The following is an 18977-nucleotide window of genomic DNA, read 5'->3' as shown; positions in this document are numbered from 1 at the left end:
ACCAAATAGGTACCAATTATATATGAATATTTTGCTCATGTAAAACCTCTATGAAGTTCATAGAATGGGTTTCTCTTGAGTATTTTAAATGCAAGATGTCATAAACTTAAAAATCATATATAAAAATACATACTAGAATATTTTAAATTCCCAACTGAAAACTATCCAAATGCCCATGGAACAATATATTCACGTACTGGGTACTAAATAGCAGTAAGAATGGCTGATCTACAGCTACATGCAGCAATACAGATGAATCTCACTAGGGTTATGATGAAGACAAAGAAGACCGACACGAAATAGTATACATAAGATTTCAAAATAGTATATAAAAGCAGGTTAAACTAATCTACTGTGTTAAAAGTGAGGAGACTGGTTCCCCTAGAAGGGCAGAAGTGGCTAAAAGGGACAAAGCAGACTTTATCTCTGTTTTGGTACGGACACCTCTTATCTCATTCAATCCATAATTGACAAGCTTGGTTTCAATATCATAAAATACCTGTTACTGTGATACTTCCTGTTGAAAAAATCTGTAATGTAGCTCTTAGAGATTTTATCCGATAACACACAGCAGGATGAAGTTCAGGTTCGTAACTATGCAAAAAAAGCCAAAATTAATATAAATACTTATAGCCGGACAAGTAACTTCAAATTTGCTAAGTTATCTTGATTCTTCAAAGACCTACCTGGCATGAGGTCTATTGTTCTTTGTGAATTCTGGCAAACGTATTTCAAATGGCATGTTACATACTGCCAAAACGTTAACAACCTTAAAATCTGTAAATATTACCTTTAGGAGAGAAGTAAAATGAATGAATTATTTTGAAACAAACAAAAAAATCTGCTCATCATGGCAATCTTAATCATTGAATTGTAATCCTTAAATATAAGAACAAGCAAGATAAACAAAAACATTTAAAGCATGGATTTAGTGTTTTAAGTTATCGGGGGCTCCTTAATGCTATAATTAAAGGGGGGAAAAAGGGTCAAAAACTTCATTAAAAAAATAAACAATGCCTGAGATAACTGCATGATCAAAGCGCTACATCTGGGGTCTTCTGAATCTTATTTCAGTTTAATTTTTCAATACTTTAAACCCATTTAATATTTAATCTACTGGGATAAGAGGGAGAACAGTGAGGAAAAAATTAAAGCAGAGTCCTCCTTGAAGTGTCAGAATGCAAAGCCATCACTTAAAACTCAGAAAGTACTGGACACTGAGCTCCAAACGCCTGACTTTTTCTTATATGCAGTCAGGTAAAATGGCATTTCTGCGAGTTTAGTTAGATGTTTGTTTCTTTTGGGGGACAAAATGAGGAATAGTGTGATAGAATTGTGTTTTTAACTCACTGGGATTTCTCTCAACATTTCTAATATTATGCTAAGAAAAGAGGCTCCAAGGCTGAAAATAATGTCCTCTCAATATTAATAACTTCAGCCACTCCTACCAAGATTTTAATGGTTTTACCCTGTCATCTTTTCAACTGCCCCTAGTAAAACCACAAATCTGGATGAACTACCCTCCAACTCAGTACCGGCACAAGGCAGTGGGAGAAAGTCACAAAACGTGCACAGCGGCCCCGCTGTCAATCATGGCTCTCTACCCTGCACTCCCATCCAGCACCAACACACCCATGTCCCCCCCGCACCTCAGTGCCTTCCTAGCACCTTCCACCTCAGAGGAGACTGAAGTCATCAGAGAGAAACTCAACCTCTCATCACCTCCCACCCAAATCCCAAACTGCCTAGGCCCACCTGTTCAGGAACCACAGCTCATCTTTTTCTTTCATTTACTCATCGTTTCCAGGTGACCTAGCAAGTCCAGGATATGTATTAATTTTATTCAAATGCATGACTCTACAAAATCACATTTGATAAGGCTGGCCTGCTAGTAACAGTCATTTTACAAGTGTGAGAGCCTGCTAACCAGTGTATACGTGTCAACAGGGTCCTGCAGCTCTCGCTCATCATCCTGATACAGCATTCTTGTGATGATCAAAAACAGAATTTTTTTTTTTGGTGAGAAGTGAAAAATGTAAAGAGTTGAAAAGGCAGTTAAACTGTAAGGAAACACGTCTCTCTCTCTCTCTATGGCGAAAGGATTTGGGAGAAAGCCAGGATTCCTGACAAATACCCACACGGGCAAGGTCTGCCACTAAATCTTTGTGTTGAAGGACGGTATTATACAATGTAGAAAAAGGTCAATCACAAGAGGACTTTCCGTGGAGATTTCTTTAGTCCGTTAAAAAAAAAATGCTAACTTTACAAAAGTAAATCCTTGAGTATCTGCAGCTCGGAGAGCTTTTGAAAACGTTACCTGAAATCCTAGTTTCTGGAGGCTCCGGGCTAAACGTCTGGCACCAAATTTAGCTTCTTCTTCACTGTGGTTTGAAAGAAAGAAAAAGACGATCAGTTACACAGGAAATAAATTTTATACTGAGGAACACAACAAACTGTACACATGATTTTGTTTTTAAGTCTAGAAAAATGTCCTTCCCATGAGGGGAAAATTAAAAAATGAAAATTGAAAACCCAAGTAACATTTACCTTGTTGCTCCAGTGCAAATAATTTTTCCTGAGGACCAAATCGTAGCTGTAATTCTAGGCTTTCTAAGCTTCATTAATACTTTCTGCAAAAAAAGACAACCAGAACTCCAACAACCTGATTACACAGTAAGTGTTGATTTTCACACACGGTTCTACTCTATGTGGCCGTTTCATGTTTAAATACTATGCCAAGCTTACCCAAGACTGAAATAACTGTTCTCCAAATCACCCATTCTGAAACCAAGAACCATGCTGAACACAAAGAACGTATTAATCCAAAAGGACATTTAATCAATTAAAAATTCAAGGCCTCTATAAACCTCTCACTGTATACTTGAAATCAATGTACCCCCAGGATGTACACACTCCAACTCTCGTTCCACTCTGTTCACATAACTGGAATTTGCAATTTGCACACATCTTCAAACATCCTCCTTGTCCACGCCTCAGGAGCTTTGCCTAGCTTACTTTCATCTGGAATATTCTTCGTTCAATGTTCTCCCTTCACTCAGGTCTCGTACCAGATGTCATCTCCACAGAGAGGTCTTCCCTGATCATTCCACCAAAGTACCCATCCCTTCACCCCTCCCTGATTTCTAACCCTGCTTTTCTCTGCTTCTTGGTGCCCGCCACTACTTTATACTGTATCTTACAGCTGAGATGCCCATTACATATTCAAGGTTGATGTGCAAATCCTGAATGCAGGAGGAATGCTGGAGCTGGAGATGTAATTTTAGATTCCTTAGAAACGAAAGGCACTTAAAGCTATGGGTTTAGAAGAAATTACCTACAGTGTGAGTATAAATAGGTCAAGGACTAAGGTCCAAGATAAAATGTGAATTTAAATTTTCACTGCAGCTTTTCATTTATGGCAGTATTTATTATATGGCCATTATGTATAAAAGAGATAAATGTTTACTGAATACGTAACAAATATATGAATGAGACATTTCTTCTTAAAACTCTTGTTACATTTTTAGTTCCTTCTTTTCTCTGTCATATGCCATATTATCAAACTAGAAAGCTATTAAATCTGGGGAGACAAAATTTACCACAGATGCAAAATAAAATCTGAGCTAAAATACATTATAAAATTTCATACGTTAAGTGGCTGTGGCTGAGAAACACTGAGGTTATTCTACGTTTAACTGTCTTGCACTACCAGCTCGTCCATCAACTCAGTTTTCAGTTAACCTTCCTAGAAAAAAATGACTTCTCTACCATATGGCATGCTAAAGTTCCAACGCAGCATAAGCCTTTTCCTCTCTTTTTAGCAGATATATTTGCTCCTTTTTTAAAGTGAAGATGGCATTATTGATGAACCTGAAAACCTTTCATTGTGATTCACTGAAATCTTTAATTGAGTTTAATTCATCTTTACTTAGTTTCTAGCATGAAGAACTAATGAAAATTTATCAAGGTATACTGGCACCTGATTTTTAGAGCTTAAACAGAGCCTTCATACACATTCTTAATTTTTATAATAAATGTATAAGGTATTGTCATCATTGTTTACTTAGTATCTTCACAGCACTATAAAATTAGGGTAATGTAGCACACACGACAAAATTCAGATACTCACTCCAACGTCACGCTTATAAATTACATTTGCTCCCTCCAAAGCAATCTTTCTTAAGTTCAAATGGCATCTTGTTCTAAAAACACAGACTACATTTGTAATTAGAATGTCCAGTGCAACATCACTGTCTGCATCCATTGGGGTAGTTTAAAAACTTAGCTTCCCACCACGAAGATCACATCCTGAGAAATAAAACAAAATAAGATAATTAAACTCAAATGTTTTGTTAATATATTGTTCACAAGTAATCTTGAAAACTAAAATGCAAGCAGTCGATCTCATTACTTGTTGTTCAAATGGTACTCAAATCAAATCATATCCTTTCTTCTCCCACGAAAAATGTCACTTTTTAAAAGATAACATGTCATATAAAATCCTTCCAAATCTGGACCTAACTTTCATTCCTTAAAATTAATCAGTAACTTTTACACGCCAGGAGCTTGCCAGACGTAACTGCAGCAACTCGCCTTTACAACCACCATGCTCCAGGCATATTGCAGTTATGGCCATTCTCCGTTTACACCATGTTCAAGGGCTGGACTTTGTGGTCCCAATGTCCAACCATTAATGGTACTATAACCCACCTCATACAACCTGCAAGGGCTATAAAAAGAATGACCTACTTTTCCGCTATTTTGGGTAGAGCCATTGACTTAAGTTTAAAGAGGCAGCAATATTAATTATAACATTTATTAACAGACTTTTCTCACTTACTAGTCATTCATTCATTATTCACTTACTGAACACCTCCATCCACTGAGGATGCTGGAGGAAAAAAGGAATAAGGCAAGGTCTTTTGTCCTGAAGGAGCTCACAAACCTGTGTGTGTACGGGGGAGCTCTAACAGTTACTTAGCACAACAGCATTTTTATCAAGATCCCAATCTTCCAAAATATGTATCTTTTCAATTTGAATTTCTATAAACAAACAAGAAGAAGCCCTTGTTTTTACTAAGCACATGATCCATGTCCAGATAAAATATTCTCTGAGTTTCCACATCTTAAAAAATAAGTAATGATAATTCAGCTTACCTACCCCACAAAGAGAAAATCAGAAAATAGTAACAATACTATTATAATTATCTTTACAATTCCTTGAAGCCACAATATGAAAATGAGCTAGGATTCTTTATACGGATTCAAGTTATTATATGACTAAGGATTCAAGTTATTATATGACTAAAAACTGAAGAAGCCAAGAGTCCAAATAAAAAAAATTCAGTTTTGTTTTCCTGCCTTTTAGTTTCTGATAGGACACAATGAGAAGTCAGACCGAAACTTTTAGCATCTCTATAGGATCATATAGCATTGAACTCTGTACTACTTGAAACTCAACGTCATTCTATTTTCTCAATCTTATATTCCCTTCAATCTGCTTATCTTTTTGTTTTTCTGTTCTTTGTGTATGTTTGAGCAACCTCATATGATTCTTATGCATAAGAGGCGGGGCAGGGGTGGCAGTGGAGTCTGAGGGATAGATATATAGGTGGACAGATTAATAAGCAGAGGACAGAAACAGTAATCAGTGGTGATCTTAAGTGCAGACTCCATGTTTGACGCACCACCGACTAAGTTCTCAGGACTTAGGCCAGTTATGCATTCTGTCTGTGTCTTGGTTTTCTCACCTGTGACATGGAATAGACAGTGCCTACCAGACAGTGTTATGGGAATTACATAAAATGTATGAAAAGTACTTAGCACATATACTTGGAAAATAATAACACAAAAATAACAGTGATTAGGGATAAAAATAAGCTCAAAGCCACAGGCAGAGCAGAGATTTCTTAGCATTACTTCCCACGATTACATCACAACCCAGATATCGAGCCACCTGCTATTTTCCTATTAAAAGTAGGAAATAACTGTGAGGTAGAGGCTCCTGGCTGCTCACCCCAACATCTATTAGGGTCACTCTGTACTGGTCAAAGAAATGTAAAATAAATGGTTTTGTGTCTTTTGAGAAGTCTGCTTAGAGGGACCAAATTAACCAGCGAAGACCCTTTTGCCTTTCTGCTCTTCTTCATTCTTGCTGCATGGAGTCTGGACGTGAGAGCTGGAACTCAAGAAGCCATTTGGGATCATGAGATTATGAGATGAGTATGGAAGAATAGTAAGACAGAAGCAGCCCGAGTCCCTGATACTGTGAACCTCCTTACTAGCCCTGTACTTTCTAATTCTAGACTTTACAAATGTGAGAGAAAAATCAATTTCTATCTTAAGGCCCCATGGTGGACTTTAGTTATATGCAGCCTGACTGACACACATCCCATGATAAGAGGTCACAAAAAGCACTACTTAACAGAGAAATTACATATGAAGAAACGATGTCAAATTTACTGTTTCACATAGACTTTTTACAACAAACAGGCTAAAACAAATTGACTCAGATCTACTACTCCTGAGTATTAAACTGCTGAACTGTCTGGGAGAGAATACAAGGATAACATATAAGGTAAAAAATAAGTCAAGAAAGAAGGGGTAAAGTAAATCTTTGAGAATGCAAAGAAGCCTTAATTAATTTGCAATTAATTCAAAATTCATGATTGTTTCTATACATAAGCAACTTAAATTCTAAAAATGAAGTCATGGGCATAGATCATCATGTTAGGAATATTCATATTTATATGAGTAAGCTGTCAAACAGTCTCAGAAGATATATCATTGCTTTAATAGGTTTTAAATCAAGAATAAAATATGAAGAAGTCAGTACTTAAGAAAAAAAAAAAGGCAAGGCATACTACATGAAAGATTCCACCTTTTTCAAGCAGTACCAAAAAAAAAAAAAAAGCCCATTTGCAGTTTATCTATCTTGTAAAACAAGAGTAGTACTAAATATTAACAAAGATTAACTTCTTAAAGCTAAAGCATTTCATATCACTTTTAAATAGGATAATTCAAATGGCAATCCAGTGAAAGAGACAAATCTCAACTTCTACAGAGCATCATACCCCTTTCAATTCTGAGTGAAGCTAAATCATTTATCAATGGGTAAGAAATTCTACCTGAGGAAACTTTATTGTCAGCATTAAAGAGGAATGAATTGATTACCTCTTAAAGTAGTTCAAAAGGCTTAGATTATTCCTAAAAATACACACACATAACTTTTTAAACACAGTTTAAACACACACACACACACACACAACTATAAAAAACATGGGGACAATTAATTCCCACTAGGGAAGAAATATTCCAAATTGCTTGTAACTATTATGGTACCTACAGTTAAACGTCTGGACCATTTACTTCACCTACTAAATTCTGAAAGTCAAAGACTACATCTTAAATGTTTGTACACACCCATGGCTCAGCAGCATATCTGGCACATAGTAAATGTTCTCTTACTATTTGGTGAATGAATGCTAGAAAATCCAACATTTCAATCTTCAATCTATATTAAATTTCTCATCCACCTAGAATTCCAAACTATTTCTGTTAATACTAGGCATGGAAAAACTTTTTAAAAACTAAAAGCAAGTCTGAAACTTTACTTCCAAAGGCACTCATTTTCATATAAATGAAGAAGAGCTAAGAGTCTTTTTCTTTCCCTTAATATAATATCCATGAAAATGCATATGTAGTACACTTTACTATATTGCTTGATGGTTTACACATAAAACTTTTTAAACTTGTTTGTACAGTTCCAAGGGAAATGTGTTTAAGCAACTCCACAAAAAAGAATAGTATTTTAGAGTGGCATTTAAACTTACAAAGCTGTTAAGCCTGCTGACACTATAACATGAAATACTTAAGATACATAAATGGCAAAAACGAATATCTATGTACCTACCACCCAGCTTAAAAAATAAAATTTACAATACAATTGATGTCTCCTCATGCACTTCTCCCAAATTACATGCTCGTTCCTTCCCTCTGGAGAAAATCTCTACTCTCGCTGAATTGTTTTATCATTCTCATATATTCCTCTTAAAGTTATGATATATGTATTACATCCTTGAACCCAGTAAGTCATGTTTTCAAAAAAAATACATTGATGGATTTGGTTTGCTAATATTTCAGTTAGGATTGATATGTCTATGTTTGTAAGTAGAATTTGCCTATAATATTCCTTTCTTGGACTGTCTTTATCTGGTTTGAGTATCAAGGTGACACTAGACTTATATACAAGTTAGGTTGGTTTCTTCTTTTTTTTTTTCAGTTTTTATTTTTTAAAACATCTTTATTCGAGTATAATTGCTTTACAATGTTGTGTTAGTTTCTGCTGTTTAACAAAGTGAATCAGCTATATGCATACATACATCCCCATATCCCCTCCCTCTTGCGTCTCCCTCCCACCCTCCCTCCTATCCCACCCCTCTAGGTGGTCACAAAGCACTGAGCTGATCTCCCTGTGCTATGTGGCTGCTTCCCACTAGCTATCGATTTTACATTTGGTAGTGTATATATGTCAGTGCTACTCTCTCACTTTGTCCCAGCTTACCCTTCCCCCTCCCCATGTCCTCAAGTCCATTCTCTACATCTGCGTCTTTATTCCTGTCCTGACCCTAGGTTCATAAGAACCGTTTTTTTTTTTAGATTCCATATATATGTGTTTACATACTATTTGTTTTTCTCTTGCTGACTTACCATAATTCAAAAAGAGTCATGTACCACAATGTTCACTGCAGCACTATTTACAATAGCCAGGACATGGAAGCAACCTAAGTGTCCACTGACAGATGAATAGATAAAGAAGACGTGGCACATATATACAATGGAATATTATTCAGCCATAAAAAGAAACGAAATTGAGTTACTTGTAGTGAGGTTTCTTCTTTTTTTAAAAAAAAATCCTCTGGAAGACAGTTTTAGAAAACCTTATCTGAAAATTGTGTGGACCTGTTTCTTGTTTCCTTGGGGGATTTTAAAAGATTAATTCAATTTAAGAGATTTAAGACATTTGATGTCTTCTATTTCTTCTTTAATCAGTTTTCCTAAATTAAATTTTCTTGGGACATTTTGCATTTCTTCTAAAATTTAAAATTTTATGGCATACAATTTTTCATGGTTTTCTTACAAATTTTAAAAACTCAACTTTAGTATACTTACCTCTTTTTCATCATAGTATCATTTATCCCTGCTTTTTTTCCTATCATCAATCTTGCTGAAAAGTTTTTCTATTTTTTGTTTCTTCAAAGGACAAACTATTGGCAGTTAGTTGATCTTTATTAAATTTTTTGCCTTATGCTCATTATTTCCTTCCTCCTACAGATCTATTTTTTTTCCTAATTTCTTATATTAGAAAGTAAGTTGGATGCTTAATACTTCAGTTTTGAACTTTTTCGCTCTTCTCGTATGAACATTTAAGGCGATTATAACCAAGTGCTTTCGGTACATCTGAAGTTGGATATATTATGTTTCCATTATCCCTTGATTCTAACAATATTTACATTTCCATTATTATTTTTCTTAGACTAATTAGCTATTTATTTAGAAAGTCTTTGCCTTTAGACATATACAGTTTTTAAATTTACTGGTAATGAGGAAGTGCTAACTTAAAAGAATGAGATACCACTATTTATACTGGTAAGCATCAAACACTGCTGATGAAGATGTAAGTAAACCAGCATTCTCTTAGAATTTGGAACAATTTCTACAGGAGATAATCTAGCAGTGTGTATTCAAATAATTAAAAATATGTGTATATGATGAATTGCAGTCAACCATTAAGAATGCATCTTGAAAAAAAAAAAAGAATGCATCTTGAGAAATTATTCAACTGAGCAAAGTATAAATAAGATTATATACACTGCAATTCTGTTAATAACAGAAACCTACGTGCCCATCTAGAAGGGATTGGTTAAATAAAGTATAGCAGTCTCATATAACAGACTACTGAACAGACTTTATAAATTACAACTACATGGATGTAGACGGAGGTTCATAATTAAAAAATAAATGTATGTTTGATAGAGTTCATTTTGGTTTATATATCTCTGTATGTACTAAAAATGCCAAAATGTTAACAATTATTCTATTCAGAGAATTGGCAACAGAGTGACTTTGGTAATTTCCCCACTGCCCAAGGCCTAATATTAAGACATGGTTTAATAATGTGTTTGTCCTGTTTCTCAAGTAAATGCCTAACATGTGTTTGTCAAATATTTCCTTCTAATAAAAAGCAAAGTTGAAAACTGAAGCTGTCCTACTTCAAGAAATAACATTTCTAGCACTGTATTAAAATGCATTATTGAAGTTGAAACAGCTTCTTCCCTGCTCACTGACTTTTATGGACAAGTTAGATCCTCTTTCCAGTGGTATTCCAACTACAACCTTAAAGCATCACCTGGAAAACATCGCCACCTCCTGGTTTTTAAGACAAATTACATCCGAGACTACTACATTTAAAATTTTCCACACCAGGAAAGACATTTTAAACTAAAAGGGCACAATAAACACTGTTATAAAAACAATGCAGAAATAACCCTAAAAATCTAACTAAAAGCCAAAAGAATAAAATAAACATGAGAATACAGAAAAGTAGATTCTAGCTACTTTTAAGTGTACTCAAATTGCATCTGAGGATACTGTGGGTGCGGGTCCTCAAAGGTTTAACCACGGAACTACTGTCCATGATTTGAGAAATGGCAGAAGGAGGGAATGACTGGATATAGTACAATTGCAAACACAGTGTGAACCCAGGTGGTGTCCTAGAGATCATTCTTCTACAAATAAGGTACGCCATTCAAACTAACCTCGTATTCTTTATAAAGCCCCCAAAACAGCAGCTTAGGAAAGAGACATTTTGTGTTCCTGATCCCAACAGATTACTCGATCGTCTCTCAACACATGCCTAGGACTAAGATGGACAAAAGCCTTTTAGAAAGAGGGTCTTCTTTCATATCTGTTTAATACTACAGCATAAACCTTACAAAAGGGCAGGGTGACTTAGTGTTTACATTTAGGTGTGTGATACTGGGTAAGTTACCTGACCTCTTTCTAAGTCTTAATTTTTTCTTCTGAAAATCGGCGATAACATCACTGCATCTCCCCGGGTGCTTTTAAGGATTAAATATGATTATTTATGTCAAGTACACAGCATACAGCATGTGTTCACTAAATGGTAGCTATAACTGTTTAAAGGATTCACAGGTAGTAGAATATCGCAACCAGATAGTATGATTTAGTGAATTGACACAAAACTTGAGAACAGTCACATTAACAGAAAAAAACAGAGATCATAAGAGGTTAGGCAGGGGTCAGCAAACTACAACCAATGGGCCAGGGCCTGATTTGTTAAAAAAAAAAAAAAACAAGTCATACTGAAACACAGCCATGCTCATGTGTTTACATAATGACTCTGTGGCAGAGCTGAGTACTTGTGACAAAAACCAAATGACCTATAAGCCTAAAATAGTTACTATCTGGTCCTTTAAGAAAAAGTGTGCAGATCCCTACACTAGTGCAATGGGGCGACAGCGATAAAATAAAATTTAGTGCTAATAAATGTAAAGCTCACATTTTTACCTAGAGTCTGTCATACAGAGTGAAGTAAGTCAGAAAGAGAAAAACAAATACTGTGTATTAACACATATATGTGGTATCTAGAGAAATGGTACAGATGAACGGATCTGCAGGGCAGGAACAGAAACGCAGGCATAGAGAACGGACGTGTGGGCACTGGGGTGGGGGGAAGGGGAGGGTGGGATGAACTGGAAGATTAGGTTTGACACAAATACATTACCATGTGTAAACAGATAGCTAGTGGGAACCTGCTGTATAGCACAGGGAGCTCAGCTCGGTGCTCTGTGATGACCTAGATGGGTGGGAGGCGGGGGTGGGAGGGAGGTCCGGGGCGGGGGGGATATATGTAAACATATACCTGATTCACTTCATTGTACAGCAGAAACTAACACGACGTTGTAAAGCAATTATACTCCAATAAAAAAATAAATAAAGTGAATAAAACATCTGTACATCATGGTCCTTGATTGGTTCCTGGTTTGAACAAAACAGTTATAAGAGGAAATGTGGGTATGATAGATGACATTAGGGAATTACTGTTAATTCTGTTAGGTGAAATAATAGAGTGGTCATGTAGACAATTATGCTTATTTTTCAGACATGCATATTGAAATATTCACGGGGGAAATGCCATGTCTGTAATTTAAGATACAGGAATCTTCCACTGTCTGAACTCGGTAACAAATAGATTTGGATAAAGTTTCAGATGAGTCCCTCATTATCTGGAATCTTACCACAGGAACCAAACAAATTTGGACGATCTATTCTGAGGTACAGAATGAATCTGGATAGTAGGTATAATTTTATTTTAAGACAAAAAAGTACCATACTACTGCCTCATCTCTTACTAATGATTAAATCTAGGTGATAGGATATATGCGTATTCGTTACACTACTCTCCCGACATTTCTGTCTAAAAATTTCCACAATAATTTTTAAAAGCTGTTTTAAAAGAAAAAAAGAATTTCCTTACAGTAAGTCACACTAAGACAACATGGATTTTAATTATATTACTTACAAAAAAAAAGAAAAACTAGGTTAGAAAGGACTATTCAGAGCAAAGGAATTACTAGCCTCTTTGCTACTAAAACATCTAGAATATCCTGACCTTATCATTTAAAGAGGGCACTGATATCCAGATATCCAGAGGAAAGTAGGATGGCATGAGATATAAAAATAGTTGTATGAGGAGAGTCTCAGGACATTTAGCACAAGAAAGGAAAGATAGCAGTTGCTCTCAAATGTCTGAATAAAAAGGAAACTGAAAGATCCAAATGAAGTCGCACGGAAGCAGGCCCCATAAAGCCACACCCAAAAGCAAATACCTGCAAAGCAGAAGCCTCAACAGAAGGTAAGTGTCCCAAAAAAGGGGAGGTAGGGCAAAATATTAACCAAGTTAGGAATGTTATAGAATGATTCTCTTATTAGGTAGAAGATGCCACTAGATGGTTTCTAAGATGCCATCTAATTCTCAAATCCCAGGGTTCCAACATCTTACATGAAGACATACTATAGACAAAGTTACATACTAAATTTCATACTAGAATTACATACTAAATTTCAATTTTCATTCTAGAACTATTATGTTAGTTTAGTTAAATTAACATCCCAATTCTGAACTTCCCACCTTCCCTTCAACAAGCGTTCGTGTTCAAACGGGCAGTAAAGGGAGAAAGATGCGCTGAGGGGCAACGGCGGAGGCCGATGACCAAACTGCAAATTCTTTGTTTGGCATGGTGACATCATATCACGAAGACCTTTCTCCGCACGGCCCAACAGCTTATACTTTATACCAACAGTCCTTGGGGTTGGCATTTTTGTGTTCTAGCCACACGAAGAAAGAAAGTTTTATTAACAGTATGCCTGGGCACAAAAACCCTTGTATATTCCAAAGGAAAGGATTATGTAGTATACCACTCATATAAAACAGTTAAATGCTTAAATAAAAGCAAAAGTATTTGATGTACAAAACCATCACTGCATTAAGTTAAACAGAAAGTTAAACTATCTTCATTACATATGTCTCCACCTTCCATCTCTGACTTAATCTAAATACCAATTCTGAAGACTGGCAGCAAAATGGTTATTACAATTTTTAAAAATCTACATTAAGAGAATTACAAAGATACTGTTTTTATTTTATTTTTTCTTTTACACTGGAGCATAGTTGATTTACAATGTTGTGTTAGTTTCAGAGGTACAGCAAAGTGATTTAGTTTGTTGTTTAGTTTAGTTTTTACGTATATCTATTCTTTTTCAGATTCTTTTCCCATATAGGTTATTACAGAGAAAGATACTGTTTTTTAAACAACTCTGAGGGTTGCCAGCAACTATCTATTAAAAAAAATAGTAAAGAGGAGTATATTAATATGTTTTAATCAGTGAACATATTTGTAATGATGCCTAAAAGGTGGTGGAGGAAGATTTAAATGATGCTGATTTTCTGAAAATGACTGCTTAAGGAAAGATAACTCAATGGTTTACACTGCCATGAAAAAGTTCCAGTATAAAAAAGTATTTTGCAGTTTAAGAATACATAATCAATACTTACCCCATATTAATAATGCTTAAACAGTAGCCTGCTTAAGAATTTCACTTTTTTTTTTTTTTTTTTTTTGGTACGCGGGCCTCTCACTGTTGTGGCCTCTCCCGTTGCGGAGCACAGGCTCCGGACGCGCAGGCTCAGCGGCCATGGCTCATGGGCCCAGCCGCTCCGCGGCATGTGGGATCTTCCCGGACCGGGGCACGAGCCCGTGTCCCCTGCATCGGCAGGCGGACTCTCAATCACTGCGCCACCAGGGAAGCCCAAATTTCACTATTTTAATATGTGCTAATATGTATCTGTAAAGTAAGAAATTTTGGATGTCTAATGGATGCTATGTGACTAGGGGCTGACTCTAAACTGTTTCTCCCCTTATTTGCAAAATACAAACAACACTATTTACTCACCATATGATTGATTTGAGGGATTAATGAGCACCTCACAAATTATAATATGCTCTATTAAAGTGTTGTCACATTAGTCAATGCTAACATTAATATTAATTTTAACTAATGTACTATTATAAGAGGAAAAAAGTATTTTACTGAATACAACTTGAAATCTGGCGATTCACACTCAAAAATGAGAAATCTGGCATACAGATTCCTTATTATGTAAAAGCAAAATTTATTTTGGATAGATTTCTTAGTATTTCAATTACATGGTCTTAATATATGATTTAATATATGATTTTAAAAGATGGCATATCATTTTCTGATTACATAAGAAATACTTAAAGAAAAAAAAAGTCATCCATAATCTCACCACAGTGATAATTACTGCTGTTTTTCTATGCTCATGTAGGCACATGAGCCTGCTAAATCCATATATTTATCTGTGCATATTAAACAAAATTGAGATCATATGCATATGGTGTCGTATCTAGTCAACAAAGGATTTTATAAAAACCTTTGACAACCTGAGATAAGAAAAATAGCAATATTGAATTGATTTTCCTTGAACACTAATGAAGGTGAACTTTGCAAATATGAATACTTGTATTTATTCTATGTTAACTGCCTCATACCCTTTGTTCATTTTCCTTCTGAGATATCCTACTGATTTATAAAAAGCTCTTATATGTAAAGAAATATCAGCCTTTTGCTTGCTTATGCTATTCCTTCTGCTAAAAATGATCAATCCCGATTTCTATACCTAGCTCATTCCTACTTGTTCTATAGCTCAGCATCACCTTCATTCAATCAATTCTATAACAATGAAACGGAAATCTAAGCATCAGGCCCAGTCCCAGCAGATGGGGGTCCAGCAGTGACCAAGACTTGGCAGAGGGAACAGCTGGTGTTCTCAGCTCTGAGGTGAGTGAGCAGTGTGAAGTGTTCAGATGTGAAGAAGGGCCAGCCTGGCTAGAGCGGGAAGACGGAAAGTGGCATGAGACCTGGCTGGAGATGCAGGGAGGGGTTAAATTATGCCTTCTAGGCCAAGTTAAGGATTTTCATGTTTATCCCAAGATAATGGTGGGCTAAAGAGAAGCAAGAAATGACATAATGTATTTGCTTTTCATGAAAATCTATCACTGCCATTTCTGTAACAGGAGAATGGACTGCAAAGTTAGAACAGGCAGAAAACTCAGTTAGGGTCTAGTGCGGCAGTCCTGGTGAGAGACGACAGTCGTGGGAGCAGGGTGGATGAAGACGGAAAGAAGTAGATTGAAGAGAGACATTTTTGGGAGGCAGAGTGAACAGAGCTTTGTGACTGATATGGGAAAGAGGAAAAGGGAGATGGAGGATGACTCTAGGTTTGTGGCCTAAGATACTATCTACTGGGACAGGAACACTGAAGGGAGAGCAGGTTTGCAAGGGGAGATGGGAAAAGGAGGAGGGGTAAGGATTCTGTTTTGGACATGTTAACTTGAAGGAACTTGTGAGACATCCAAGAGGAGATACAGACAATCAGATAAGAGCCACTGCTCAGGACAGGCCTAGGTCTAGACTGGAGGTGAAAACTTGGAAACCCTCATACAGAAGGTAATTAAAACCATGATGGGTAAAATAAGAAATCAAAGGAACTACGACATCTGATCTCCAAGACTGAGCCAGAGCGTCCATTACCATGATGAATGCTCCGAGTCTCATGACCACGCTGCTAGTTGTACTACTACACAGCACTTTCCCACACTACAGTGAAATTTTGTATTTCTGTCTCCTTGGTAGACAATAAGCTCCTTGGACGCGTGATCAATTCTTACTTATTTTTGTACCCAAGTCTTGGAATAGTGCCCAAGGCATGAGACACATTCAATAAAGTGTCTATGAGAGGTTAACTGTTAGCTTGAGATTATTAAACAGCAGCATCTCTACACATGAGCACACAGACACAAGTTTTAAGAGCGCAGGCTCTGGAGCAGATTACTTGGGTTAAATCCAGACTCTACCACTTATCAGTCGTGTGACCTTGGGGAAGTTATTTAACGCCTTTGTGCCTCAATGTCCACATCTGTAGGATAAGGCAGATAACAGCACCTAGTGCCAAGTGTTGGGAAAACTAAAATTTCATGCAGAGCATTTAGCATAGTACTTGTACACGGTAAGCATTCAAATTTAGCTATTCTTATTGTTACTATAATTATCTCCTTTCTTCATCTTCCACGGATAGAGAAATGTTCAAAAATGGAAAGGATTTCCAGTTATTCATTGTGGTTCTCCAGCTTTGGAACACAAAAACAGATCATGTTGCTTCAGGGCTAAAAGCAAGGGTAAAAATAAAGAATACAATTTTGATGTATCTGGTAAATGAAATCAGTATTTAAAAAACAACTAAATTTAACAGTGAATTAAAACAACAACAACAATAACAAAACCGTTTCAAACCAAAACAAAAAGTAGTTGTTGATTGTGTGGGTTTTTTGTGGGGTGGGGAGTTGGGAGTCTGGAGGAGAAGGAGAGAGAAGAGACGGGGAGAAGAGTCTCACCAAGTCTACTACAAATTACAAAACAGACATTTTGCCAACATTTACTTAGCTAGGTACCTGCAAAAACAGGAAAACTGAATATTAAATGGTAACAAAACTATTCATCTGTTCATTTCATTTAAAGTGTAAATTTATCAGTTCATTTTAAGTGTAAGGCCTCAGTTCTTCCCAGAAGGTCTTACATGCATCCCTATTTTCCCATATTATGAGCTATTATTTAAAAAACGAGGAAGTTTGTCTCTTTACAGAGAATCTTAATATTTGCCCTAAGTTACCCATAATAAGCAACTACAATTTGTGAGACTACTCTAGCCATTAAGCTGATGCTAATAACACAACAGAATTTTTTAAAGATTATCATTTTCTTCGCAAGTAAAAATATTAATTAATTAGGTTGCTAAAAAACGGAATAAACCCCCTTTCAGCTTGTGGTTGGTGTCAAGGTTGGCATGCATAAAGTTCAATTTTTTCCATAATCTGATTTTTATTTCAAGGGTATGAACACAGGATTCAAACTTGAACTGCTGACAGCTCATCAAGAATTTAATCCAGAGAAAACACTGCAAGTTGAAAACACAACAGGTGGAATTTCCTATTTTGACAGTTTCCTTTCAACTGATTTTACAGGTTCACCCTTCATATAAAATGTCTGCTCTAATGGAGACAACCTGTTTAAGGCCTAGGTCATGTATGACTGCCATTTTTTTAAAAAAGGAAGGTAAGAATTATGAAATTCTTATGTAGCTATTATGAAATTAGCTACTTGGAAAATAGTGTACAGAGTTCAAACTTTTCTAGTTAAAAAATAGTTTTTACTATTTAGTAAAAAATGTAACATACTTAAATAAAAGTAAAAGGGACTGCAGAATGAATACTCTTTCCACATGTAAGCACCATTAAGAATTTCCTGTCTTACTCAGAAATGGGCAGATCTTTCACTGATTGAGGGCTGTACCACTCAAAAAAGATAAATATGTAGAACTTGGTTGAAGATCAGAAGAAAGCCATAAAATTTTTTAACTTGGAAACTAAGGTCTGTGAGAAGGACTAAAGGGCACTGATTTAAACCTAGCACAACAGTAAACTGAGTAATTGATAATAACGTACAATTAAAGAAAGTATTCTAACACAGACGCATAAAAAGAGTGATAAGGAGGTTTTCTGATGGGAACATTGGTTCTTAACTTTTAAGAAAAACCCAAAACAGAACAAACAAAATAAAAGCTATAAAGAGGTACAAGCCCCAAAGATATTGATTAACTAACCTTTGTAGGGCCCTGATTTTAAAAACATTTCCAAGTTGTTTCTAATGGGGCAGTCAGTTGAGAACCACTGGGCTGAAACGCCACAACAGGTCAACAAAATAATGGAATTTCCCTTTCAGCAGGTCCTTAAAATGGGTTATATTCTCATATCAGGACTGTTTATCATACAGAACATCAAGACTTCTGCACTCTTTCCCATGCATTGTTTCCTTAACTTGGATTCATGCATTGAACGGTCACAATCTGCCTTCTGCCTCTGCATGGGATGAAATGTTACAAATGAACTGCTCATTGCTGAATCCAATGTCACAGCTGACACTCCCTCCTACTGGACCTCTCCAGAGCATAAGCCCTGGGAACCCCTGATTCCCCCGATTCTTCCTCACCATCCCCTATCCTGGGCTTCTGAGGCACCCTTCCTAGGTTCTCCCCATCTCAAATACTGCTCTGTCTGCCTCTTATGTCATAAATTCTTCAGGGAAGTCCACGACAGTCCCTGAAGAGGTCAACAATTGGTTTCAGAGGTGCAAACCCCCTTGAAATCATATCCACACAAATGTGGATGTACATCTGAGGAGGCCATTATTTTCTTCATATTCTCAAATGAGTTTAAGATCCTTGAAGGTTATAAACAACTGCCTTAAATCCCTTTCCA

At 36.2% G+C, this 18977-nt stretch overlaps 1 protein-coding gene across 1 annotated transcript in view; it reads right to left on the bottom strand.

Moving 5' to 3' along the window:
- The window catches only part of TBPL1 (TATA-box binding protein like 1), a 29778-nt gene that overhangs the window by 2058 nt on the left and 8743 nt on the right, over positions 1–18977 (bottom strand). Inside the window, exons 2-6 of the mRNA XM_030853412.2 lie at positions 4130–4308; positions 2548–2630; positions 2318–2381; positions 687–790; positions 500–594 (exon numbers count right to left, since the gene is read on the bottom strand). Of these exons, the coding sequence (XP_030709272.1) occupies positions 500–594; positions 687–790; positions 2318–2381; positions 2548–2630; positions 4130–4264 (481 nt within the window). The 5' untranslated portion in view covers positions 4265–4308. The remainder of the gene's footprint in view (positions 1–499; positions 595–686; positions 791–2317; positions 2382–2547; positions 2631–4129; positions 4309–18977) is intronic.

The sequence above is a fragment of the Globicephala melas genome, chromosome 14 (genome assembly GCF_963455315.2).
Source record: "Globicephala melas chromosome 14, mGloMel1.2, whole genome shotgun sequence".
Classification (NCBI taxonomy): domain Eukaryota; kingdom Metazoa; phylum Chordata; class Mammalia; order Artiodactyla; family Delphinidae; genus Globicephala; species Globicephala melas.
This window is presented reverse-complemented; position numbering and strand designations above follow the sequence as displayed.